General features: G+C 34.5%; 1 protein-coding gene across 1 annotated transcript; it reads right to left on the bottom strand.

Annotated features, from left to right (window-relative positions):
* Nucleotides 1–5,640: 5,640 nt before the first annotated feature.
* Nucleotides 5,641–11,350, bottom strand: LOC107815908 (serine carboxypeptidase-like 25). The gene is made up of 8 exons (XM_016641559.2): nucleotides 10,885–11,350; nucleotides 8,144–8,347; nucleotides 7,231–7,406; nucleotides 6,857–7,138; nucleotides 6,647–6,777; nucleotides 6,444–6,539; nucleotides 6,231–6,336; nucleotides 5,641–6,110 (listed from the first exon to the last, which is right to left on the bottom strand). The coding sequence occupies exons 1-8, from the start codon at nucleotides 11,135–11,137 to the stop codon at nucleotides 5,967–5,969; spliced, it is 1,392 nt and encodes a 463-aa protein (XP_016497045.1). The 5' UTR covers nucleotides 11,138–11,350; the 3' UTR covers nucleotides 5,641–5,966.
* Between the last annotated feature and the right edge of the window lie 550 nt (nucleotides 11,351–11,900).

Here is an 11,900-nt window from a genome sequence, read left to right as displayed (position 1 = left end):
CTTAGTGAGCAAAATGTAATTGTATTAGCAATAAACAATTATTCCTAAGAGAAATACATGTAGAAGCTAAGATTTTATTATTATCACGCTATCGAGTGAATTCAATGATTCCCAACTCTCTTTAAATATAAATCTTCCGAAAATTAGTTTATTTCAACTTAAGCAATTTAAATTTTCAACAAACAAAATTTCATCAATTTGATTCTCTCAAATAGTAGTAAGAATATTATATGTTTGTAGCTAGATTCTCCAATCTCTGTGGGACGATATCATAAACTATACTAGAATTTGACAGAGTACGAGTAGCAAGATCTTATACGCATTGGCCTCGTCAAATTGCCTTTGAAAAATCACCCTAGAGTGTTTTGCTTTTGAAAGAGTGTGAAAAATGGTTGAAATGCATCTAAGTTATGAATTTACAAGTCTCTGATGTCGCAATTGCGAACCCTTCAGAACTTTGAGACCTTCGGATTTGCGAAGAAATTTATCGCATTTGCGACCACCCCTTATTTCTGAGAGGTTCACATTTGCGAAGCAGGCGTCGGATTCGCGACTAGGGCCTTTCGCATTTGCGAGCCAAATGGTCGCATTTGCGATGGAAATTCTCGCATTTGCGACTGATAATACCAGCTGGAAACCTACAATTTTTCAAGTCCAAAATCCATCCCGTGGCCTATCCAAAACTCATCCGAGCCCTCGGGGATCCAAACCAAATATGTACACAAACCTAAGAACATCATACAGACTCGCTCGCGCATTCAAATCACTAAAATAACATCAACAACTATGAATTTAGCATAAAAATCATGAAATTTCTAAAGAACTTCAAATTTTTCAATTTTCTCAAAAACGATCCGATTCACGTCATTTCAAGTCCGTTTCTTACCAAATTTCATAGACTTATCTTAAATCACATATAAGACCTGTACCAGGTGTCGGAACCAAAATACGGGCCCGATACCATCAAGACATTTCATTTCCAATACTCATAAATAATTTCAGAAAATAATTTTCTTTAAAAATTCATTTCTCGGGCTTGGAACCTCGGAATTCGATTCCGGGCATACGCCCAAGTCCCATATTTTCCTACGGACCCTCTGGGACTGTCAAATCACGAGTCCGAGTTCATTTATCCAAAATATTGACCGAAGTCAACTTAAATTCATTTCAAGTCAAAATTCATCATTTTTCACAAACTTTCACATAATGACTTTCCGGCTACGCACCCGAATTGCGCATGCAAATCGAGGTGATGCTGAAAGAGGTTTTTGAGGCCTCAGAACACAGAATTTAATTTTAAAACAAAAGGTCATCACATAATTAGATTGTTTTACTTTGTTGGAGAACCTTTTATACGTTTCCTTTTTCTTGTAGTATTCTTATTAGATCCTAAATATTAGGACTTCATATATAGTTCAAATAAGGAATGATTTGGTAAATAAAATTTTAGTAATTTTAAAGTACTAAATATTAGGAAAATAATTTTAATTACAAGTTAGTCCAATGTGAAATCTATTTTTAAAGGGTACAAAGGGCGAACAACATTTCGCTAAGAGTCTTCTTTAATATAGTATAGATATAGATTAGTTTAGCACACAAAATTTCAAACAAATTACATATCATAATTACTTAAATAATAATGCACACAGCAGAAATAAAGGAGGCATTTTAAACCCCCCCCCCCCCCCAAAAAAAAAAAAAGGAAAAACGTTTGGCAAACACATATATTCAAACCAAATAACAAATTGCATGTTAGGAATTGTTAAAATTAATATACACATAAATGATTAGGTGGAGATGGCGACACGTTGGGACGTGAGAGTGTACAAAAGTTAGGCAAGAAGCTACTGTGTGAGAAACAGGTAATTTGGTCGAGGCACATAAAAATTTGCATGACAGCTACAGGAATGCCCTGCCTTAGCTAGCCAATAACGTTACATAGAATATTAATAATAACTCTAGATACTAGAAATAAGCTTGAAGAATGAATTGCCATATTTTCTGCTTAATCTTAGACATCTTTATGTTAAAGGCTCATGCATGAAGAGAAACTCACTTTCCCATCTACACTTTTTTTTGTATCTATTTTATTAGATTTGTAGTGTCAATCCAATAATACCTAAAAGAGAAACATACCCAATAATATTTTGGAGAGATCGAAAGAATTTTTTACTTATACTTCTATGAAAGCACAATTTTAGGGTAAAATTTAAAAATAGTCAGATTTACAAGTGATAATTGAAAAATAGTCAGAGTTTCAAAAGAAATCGAAATTTAACCACTTTTTATATAAAGATAAATCTGAACGAAAATACTGTTCAAAATCCGAAAAATATTCCAGCATAATATACTGGAGTTCTAGCATAATATGCTGGAAGTTCATACACATGTGCTCCAATCTTCAGTATATTATGCTGGATCTTTCCGTGTGTTGGAGTTCTAGCATAATAAGCTGGAAGTTCATACACATGTGCACCAATCTTCAGTACATTATACTGGAACTTTCCGTATTAGCAACAAAATAGTGGCTATTTTTCAATAGCTTTGCAAACGCTGACTATTTTTTAATTACCCGTCCGAAAACTGGCTAGTCCGTACTATTTTTACACAATTTTATTGCCTTAACTATACAATTGGGCCCGGGCATCGCCAGGCTAATTGTATAAATAGTATAGTCATGAATGACAATGGGGACGAGTCACGGTTTTGCCAACATAGTGTGAAAGATAACCCATAGTTCTTGTCAGCTTCACAACAGCTGACATGTTTTACAAGTTAAAAAATGTCAAGATAATCATGTCTAGAAAGGAGTAATATATAATACTTAATAGTACTTAGCAGCCATGAAAATATTACAAAAAACAATCTATTATTATAAAGTCTATGTTTGGTCATCTAATTAGTTTATTTTTCAAATGTGATTGAAAAAAAAAACAAAAAGGGCATTCTGGACGTACAACGTGACGAGTTGCACTATCCAGCCCGAATTTAATTAATCTGTTTCAATCTAACTCCAGCTTGAATTTCGCATTAGTTTAATTAATTTAATACTAATTCTAGAATATGTTGTTCCATCATGGTATAAACTATTTTAGTACAAAAAAGCAATGGCCCCACGGTTTTGGTCCAAATAAATTTGAAGGAAGACCACATTGTTTTGAATTGATCGGTTCTGTCCTCTTCCTAATTTGTTAAAATGTCTCTTTCGTTTGATAAAGAAGATACAATAATATGTTGCACGTTGCCACGATCCACTTCGACCAATAAAACCCATATTTATTTCTCTATTTTTTTCTCTCAAGGATACCGATCCAACTAATCTTTTTCTCTTTTCAAAAATGATAACCATAGCTAATAGCTTGAATTAAAAAAATTGATAAATACCTTTTTGATATCACAATAATGAATTAGCACAAAAGTGTTTAAGAATAAAATTCATTCTGTTAAACTAGACATAATTTTGGACAATAAAAATTAGTAAGTTGTATGAAACAGAAAATTTTGCTAAAAATTCCCGAAAATATAGGCAGCAAGTGCAGTTCTTGACTTAAGATACACACCAAGTTCCTCATCAAAATATAGAAACTAAAAGAAAGCAAATGGTCATGTGCTTGGGGGTGTTTCGTACGAAGGAAAATATTTTTTGGAAAATGTTTTCTAATTTTTTCATGTTTGGTTGACTTAAATGTTTTGGAAAACATTTTCCTTATCAATTCATTTTCCTCCAATTGGAGGAAAATGTTTTCCTTATCAAGAGAAGGGAAAACATTTTCCAAAGTTTCTTCTCAACCTTCTTCACCCTCACTAACCCACTTTTTTTCTTCTTCTAAATTTCAGTTTTTCCGTTACCACCCATCCTACTACCCCTCCATTTCCTCCCACGTAATTTTTTTTTCACCTTAATTTTTTTTTTTTTTTGCAATTTCAAATTTCTGTTTTTCATTTTTCTGCACCACCCATTACCCACCCCAATCCCCCCACCTGCCCCCAGCACAATTTTTTTTTTTTACCTTTTTTTGTAATTATTTTTTTTTTCATTTTGTTGTCCCCCTAGCCCCGCCCCCTCACCCCTTGCCCCCTCCCCTGAAAAAAAAGTTTTAAATATATTTTTTAGTTTTAATTTTATTATTTATCGGTTTAAAAACTCAATATTTTACAAGTTCCAAAATTATGAGTTCAAAAGTTTATGTGTTTGGAAGTTTACGGGTTAAGAAATTAAAAAGTTTACGGGTTCGAGATTCCGCGATTTTGAAAGTTTAGCGGTTGGAAAGTTTATAAATTTGTGGGTCCGGAAGGTTGTTGGTTTGAAAGTTTATGGATTCATGTTTATTATATCTAAATTATTTATGAATATTTTTGAGAAGTCATTTTCCTTAATTTTGCGTACCAAACACCGAAAAATGAATAAGATTACTACTTATTTTTCAAGAAAATATTTTCCACGAAAAACATTTTCCATTATACCAAACACACCCTTTGACTGTTTTATTTCTAGACCTCTCACACTCAACTTCCTAATTTGGCGAGCTAGAAACAACTTAATTTTGAATGACATACAATTTAGAAGGTCAAATAATTGTTTGACCAACTACAATTGTTTTCCAATCTTAATCCGAAAAATTGAGAGTCAAAGTATTTTTGGGTAATTCTAGATATGACATTCGTTCAAATAGTACCATTTCGCACAAAAGTAAACGTTTTTAACTCCATATTTCGAACTATACCATTCTTTTTTGTAATAGAGGAGACATGACTATCATTTTATTGGAGCACTATGGACTTCATAGGGATTTTTTGTACCGTATTACTTGTTAGAGGTGAATAAGATGTATTAGTCATGCGGGGATTAGTAATGTAAGAATTAGTTATGGTGATACTATTAGTTATGTTGAGATTATTTCTTATGACTGTTTGGTACGATATATTTAAAATGACATGCATTGTATATAATTTTTCAAAGAATTATTTGTTTATAAAAATACTTTCCACATTCTTTAGCTTTGAGGGATTTCAACGACAATCTTATCTTTAACCATGCCTATGCATGTATTAATAGTCTTGGTATATATTTTGATGAAATCTATTTCTTATTAGAATAACGGAAACAAAATTTAAATAGCTGCCTAATAAAGTGAAAATAGTACGGACTAGCCAGTTTTTGGACTGGTAATTGAAAAATAATCAGTATTTGTAAAGTTATTAAAAAATAGCCACTATTTTGCTGCAACACGGAAAGTTCCAGTATAATATACGGGAGATTGGTGCATATGTGTGTGAATTTCCAGCATATTATGTTGGAACTCCAACACATAGAAAGTTCCAGCATAATATACTGGAGATTGGAGCACCTGTGTATGAACGTCCAGCATATTATGCTGGAACTCCAGTATACTATGCTGAAATATTTTTTGAATTTTGAATAGTATTTCCGTTCATATTTATCTTTAGATGAAAAGTGACTATAATTCAATCACTTTTGAAATTGCGGCTATTTTTCTAAATTTGACTATTTTTGAATTTGACCCCTAATAGATGACTATTTGTGCAAAAGCCGCACTTCATAATGGGGCCCACGTTGTGATGAATACGCAAAAAGTTCGGATACGGCATTCGGCAGTTGCGGAAGCTAGTCAAGTTGTATTGCTAACAATTCAACCCTTCTTTATTGGAATACTTGAAATATGAAAATTAAGAAATTTCATTTTTCCTAAAACACGTGGAGTAGAATTCAAACCCCATCTACCTAATAATATTGTTACAAACGTACAACAAATTGATACCTTTTTTTTCCATATCCCAAAGTCCTAATTGTTACACCCCCCCCCCCCCCTCTCTCTCTTTCTCATCAACTTTCTTTTAAAAGTTGAAACAATTCTTGTTCAACTTGACAATTCTTTTTCTTTCTTAGCCAATATTTTGCAAATGAAATTGTTGACAAATAGACAAGAAATTAGTCTTAGACACTATCATGATTTGGGGAGTGGCTCTCCTCTTAAAAATGATCTGAAGAGTTGATAGGCAGCTCTAGGTTTGAATAATGGAACTTCATGTCCTGCCCCTCTCACTGTTGCAAATGTTAGCCCTTTGTATACCTCTGTCCAGCCTCCCACCTTACATCATTAACCATAACATAATTACAAATTAATGATAAACACATATTTAACTTATAAACATCGACAGTTATAAGAAATTTTACACTATCAGCTCATTTAAAAGATCGTGTTACTCACCTGTTTCTTGACATACCAAGGGTACCATGGAATAGTAGTGGATAATTTGAGCTGTGCTAGTGAATACCTTGTAGCTGTGACAGGCACCACTGAGTCTACATCACCACTGCAATATGACAATTCAAAAGGAAAAAATAAAAACAAGAAAGATATGATCAAATTGAGCTGTCTAAATTTTTTGAGAATAAGCTCTCAAAAAGTAAATTCACATACCTGAAAACCCAAATTCTCAAACCAGCAGCAATCAGTTCTCTGTATATTGGAAGAATTGAGTCATCTGTATCGTTCCAATTTCGATTCAGAGTCTCACTGTAACATAGATGCAAAGATCAATCAGTTGCAAGATAAAACAGCTATTAGTGCAAATTCTTTTCAAACTAAGTTCTGTTTTGTTAGTCACTAGTCGATTTGTTTACCTGCAGGCTGTCCATTTATAAGGAATTCCAGTTGTATTCGCGTGCATAGCCTTCTGCACATCAGGCCTGTTATAGTAAATTTCTGCGTATTTCTCCGTGCAAGGATCATACCCTGATAGCTGCTTGAACATCTAATGTGGACACAAATCCAAATAAATCAAGCAGCAATATCTATGAGTAAAATGTAGCATTACTGAGGTAAGTATTTACCTTGTAAGGTTGGTGGGGTAAATTCATGGTCTGTCTGGTTGAAGGGCTACCATCAGAATTGTTACAAGGAGGAGCATAAATGTTGTATTGGTCGATGTTACCAAATTCTTGATCCATAGCATAATAGTACAAAGATTCACACTCGTTTGATTCTTTATGGCGTCGAAAATCACAAGTGTTTACCAGTTGCTTGTATGTCTTATCAGAGATCATAGCATGGCTCCACCAATATGTCACTGTTCCCAGGTTGTCATAGTAATTATCTGTCACAGCATTTCCCACCTAAATGCAACATCATAAATTAGCTCTAACAAGTTTGAAAATGGTAGTACTGCAGTTAATACTCCAAATATATATAGACATTGACAGATTACCATGAATCCTTTAAGGTTGATTGGATTCTTTGAATTGGCATTGTAATGGACTATTTCTCTAGCTAGCTGAGGGACATAATGACCAGCGTAGCTCTCTCCGGTGATGTAAACTTCGCGATGTTTGTAGCGTGGGAAGCGATTCATCCAATGGATAAGGAATTGCAGAGAGTCCTTAGCTGATAAAATACACAAAAGAGCTAGCATCTTAACATTTGGAAAGACGGCATATTCCAAACAAAAACTTTTCCACAATCGATTTGTATCAAACCAATATATGCGTGACACGTGTGAAGATATAGATCTTTATCAATTCTTCATGATTAACTAATGTATACTCTCACATGCATTATCATCTAACCACGATATATTAACATAGTTTGTGCAGAATTAATCAGGTGCAGATAAATCTTTTCCAAATCAATAGGAATTAGTCAGAACTGAGTACTACGAGGTCGTATCAATTTGTTAATCTTATTAATTTCCAGGAAAGATTTTGTAAACTGTGCAAAGATTTAACTGTTTTATTGATTGAATAGTAGTGAAAGTAAGATGACTCCATACAGCAACATGTAAGGTAGCTAAGCTGTAGCAGTATTAGATCTAAAAATCTTAAAGGTAGGCCACATTGCTAGTGAGTGCTAATATAAATGCACTTTCTGTGCTCCTAAATGGGCAGTGTTCACCACCATGTGTTTCTCCATTGAAGAAATCACCAACAGCAATCACGCGACGCGACCATCACTTTGTGTTTTTTACTAGACGATCATGAGTTAGAATAAGCAAACATACATGATCACAAAGTTATGGTCAATCAGTCTACAGATTGAGACATTTCAATCACACTACGAATGGATAGGAAATAATTGAATAGCAATAGGACAAAAATGAGAGGGCCTAAATAAATACTATGTACCAGTGCGATAATCCCCGGTGTCAAGAAGATCAGAGGACCTGTTGCTGTAGGAAAAGCCAACTCCTGCTGGAGTTTCCAGGAATAGTAAATTGGCCAATTTGTTCCATGAGAACTTGTTCAGATACAGCCCTGAAGATGTCTTGTTTATCCTAAATGGCCCTATTTCTTCCGATGCACCATAAGCCACTGACGAACATCCTGGACCTGATTTTTTCAATCGACATCAGTAAAGAATTTTTACGTGCAATTTAATAACATGTTATTATCTTATTATCAGAATAATCATATCAGGCTTAATATGAAAAGTTACTTATATCATTGCAAAACCAAAATTTAATTAGTACGGTATACTACTGCAAGTAAAAGGGGGTCCACACCGAAGAGTCTGTCCAATTATTATACACGGTTGAGATTAGCACATGTATCCAATTATGAACCATATAGTCAAGAAATTGAAACCCCATTTATAAGAAAATGACGACAGATATCAAACAGTACTACACTTAGTTGGCTAGACTTTAATATTTTGAACAGAATTCACGGTAAAGAATCTTTCTTATTCTCATATGAAGACACCATATTCCTGAGGTCACCATAAAGCCACGGTACATGTTGGTTTATACCATTACAATCCTTAAAAACTACGCAATGTTCATGAGATTGCAGATATAAGCTATTATGTCTTGTGCGAAGAGAATGACCACACGGTTTGAGCTGACATGATTAAGTTAGTTACCGTTGAAGACATAATTAAGTAATTAAAAATGTGTTATGTAACAGATTAATTTTTTTTATAAGTGATACATGCAATTCAGCGCCATATTAGAGCATGTAAAAGTCATGCATTCAAGTCTTACCAGAATTTAAGCGTGCAAGATTCATGTCTGCTCTTACATGTGATTTCTCTTAGAGAAATGTTTACAAAGTTCAATATTATATTAGAGCATGCAAAAGTCATGGGTTTACGGCTCATCACCACCCAATATTATAAAGAATTACTAGGTCTGAACATCCCACGATAAATTTAAATCGTCAATCAATGGATAAATTTAATCTCAGTCTTAAATTAGTCCGTGTACCAAGCGGCCTTATAGAAAAGATGGTCACACAATTCAAGAATTCAATAATTGCACAAACGTAATTGGTATGGGCATCTATCTAGACACCAAATGAAGTTGAAAATTAAATGAGGAGTGTATTTAAATTAAAAGAGTGGTTGGTTGTAAGCATTGATTTTCACTGGTTCCTACTTCCTCCTGCGTGCAAATATTAATGTGGAGAGAGAGAGACACAGAAATTAAGAGCAACTGGCAAAGGTAATGTCGCATCTGTATCTTTCATATGGATAATGGATTTTTGGACCATATTATCAGTCGACACTTTAGTCATGACTATTGATGACTAAACTAAAGGGCCCCTCCTTCTCCATTAACTTGCTATCTAAATTCCTCAACTAAGCGACAAAATGAGTTTACATACATTTTTCTAAACACAAAATATATATCATGAGTCAAAAAATTAGCAACTTACGGTGTATGATAATTCCAAAATAATAACAGAAATAGTATAAAATTAACTAGATAAGGAGCAGTTCGGTACACTAAGCTTCACCTATGCGCGAGTCCGGAGAAGGGCCGGACCATAGGAGTCTATTGTATGTAGCTTTACATACATTTCTGCAAGAGGCTGTTTCAACAGCTTGAACGCGTGACCTACTTGTCACGTGACAACAACTTTACCGATTACTCCACAGTCCGGTACACTAAGCTTCACCTATGCGCGGGTCCGGAGAAGGGCCGGACCATAGGAGTCTATTGTATGTAGCTTTACCTACATTTCTGCAAGAGGCTGTTTCAACAGCTTGAACGCGTGACCTACTTGTCACGTGACAACAACTTTACCGGTTATTGCACAGTCCCCTTCTAGTGTGAATTTAATCAGATAAGAATAACCAGAAATTGTAGAGGTATATATGTGGATTTTTAGACGTTTCACCTGTGTACTTTTACTCTTTCTTTGCAGTTTGCATATAAAGTTGTGGTTAAAGTTAAACACCTTTTCTGAAGATTTCCTTTTAGTTACAACAAAAGAAGAGAGGTACTATAATAAAGAAAAGATGAATAGAACAGTAACCATAAATTCAACTAATCATAATTAGTAGACCATTTCCCAAAGAAAATTAACCTATATATCTGTCAGACATTAGCCCCCCTACCCACCCTAGAGGGTGGGTACGTGCGAAATAAAAAGAACTTGCACAAAGATAAAATTTGAGCTCATTGTTTTCAGAAATCAGACCCCACATTAGAATATGAACAAATAAACCATACCTCCTTCACCCAAACTGTACTGTTCCCGTATACTAGCGGAAAAACAAAATCCAGTGCAACCCAAACATGCAGAGACAAGTGCTTATATAGTATGACTTTATGTTATATACATTAAGATTATAGAATGTTAGGTATCATTCGATGAAAGGGCCGCCCGGTGCACTAAGCTCTGCTATACGGAGGTCCGAAGAAGAGCCGGACCACAAGGGTCTATTCTACGCGGCCCCTGCATTTCTACACGAGGTTGTTTCCACGGCTCGAACTGTGACCTCCTGGTCACATGGCAGCAACTTTACCAGTTAAGCCAAGACTCCCCTTCTTAATTATCATTGGATTATCTTAAAAAAATTATATTGTCGATGCGTAAAAGTTAAGATATAGGGAGAGGGAGAGAGAAGGTGGAGATCTAACCTCCATTAAGCCAAACAACCAAAGGCTTGGACAAAGGTTCATTATCAGCTTCAGTAAGCCAATAAAAGAGAGCTCTACCAACAATTTGATTGACAGTGACATAGCCTGAATACTGTTGAAACGATACCTTAGGTTGACCTGGCAAAGATATTATTCTGTCAACTTCTTCTTCTTCCTTGTAATTGGTAGCGTTCACAGTACATACTGCTGCTACCAAAATCAAAAGGACCACCGCCAATTTTCCTTTGGCCATATTGTAGTGCTTGGCCCTTAAGGAAAACACAGAAAGAAGAAGAAGTAGAAGCAACAGCTGTAGGTGAAATTAAAATAGCTGGTGTTCCTAGTTGTGTGTGAATAGTGATGGGATGATATAGGTCATAAAGGGCGGGGTGTGGTGTTAATAGTCAGCTAGTAGGAATAAATAGGAGAGAGAGATAGGCAGTGAGATAATGGAAAGTCCAGTGCTATTACTACAGCAACTGTGCATGACTTGATGATATACACGCGCACGTCATTTTGTTGTCTGAGTTTAATTTCTATTGACATTAACAATCACTAAGTTGGGCTAGTTATGTAAATTTTAATGAAGAATTAACCCTAATAGCCGCTCATCTAATAACTTAAACTAAAAAATAGCCGGTAGAGGTATTATATGTGTATAATTAACGTATAATCTATGTATATAACTAAAAAAATAAATGACGAATATATTTGGCTATTTGGGTATAGATCCCAATTTTAATTTGGTTTAGGTCAATGTGTAAGCGTTCATCATAAATTTTGATAAGTTTTATGCTGACTGTCTTCCTCCTCGTTATTTAGCTTTGAACTTACAATATGAGCATACTCTCACATATAGGAAATAATTTCTATATGCCGTGTAATTTTTTTTTGTTTAAGTATCAAGTATCATATATTTTCTCCGATTCACTTTATAATTGATTTTTTGGTTGTTTACACATATATTAAGGAATTCATCTTTTATCATTAACTAACAAGAAAATTGACGTTATTAA

Source organism: Nicotiana tabacum, chromosome 3, assembly GCF_000715075.1.
Source record: "Nicotiana tabacum cultivar K326 chromosome 3, ASM71507v2, whole genome shotgun sequence".
Taxonomy (NCBI): Eukaryota; Viridiplantae; Streptophyta; class Magnoliopsida; order Solanales; family Solanaceae; genus Nicotiana; species Nicotiana tabacum.
The sequence above is the reverse complement of the archived record's forward strand: the minus strand, read 5'-3'. Positions and strand labels throughout refer to the sequence as shown.

Excerpts from the sequence above, each read along its gene's own strand:
- LOC107815908 (XM_016641559.2), bottom strand. The coding sequence starts at position 11,137 with ATGGCCAAAGGAAAATTGGCGGTGGTCCTTTTGATTTTGGTAGCAGCA. Across the intron at positions 6,540-6,646 it reads TATAAATGGACAGCCTGCAG|TGAGACTCTGAATCGAAATT; the intron begins GTAAACAAATCG and ends TCTATGTTACAG. Across the intron at positions 6,337-6,443 it reads TTGAGAATTTGGGTTTTCAG|TGGTGATGTAGACTCAGTGG; the intron begins GTATGTGAATTT and ends GTCATATTGCAG.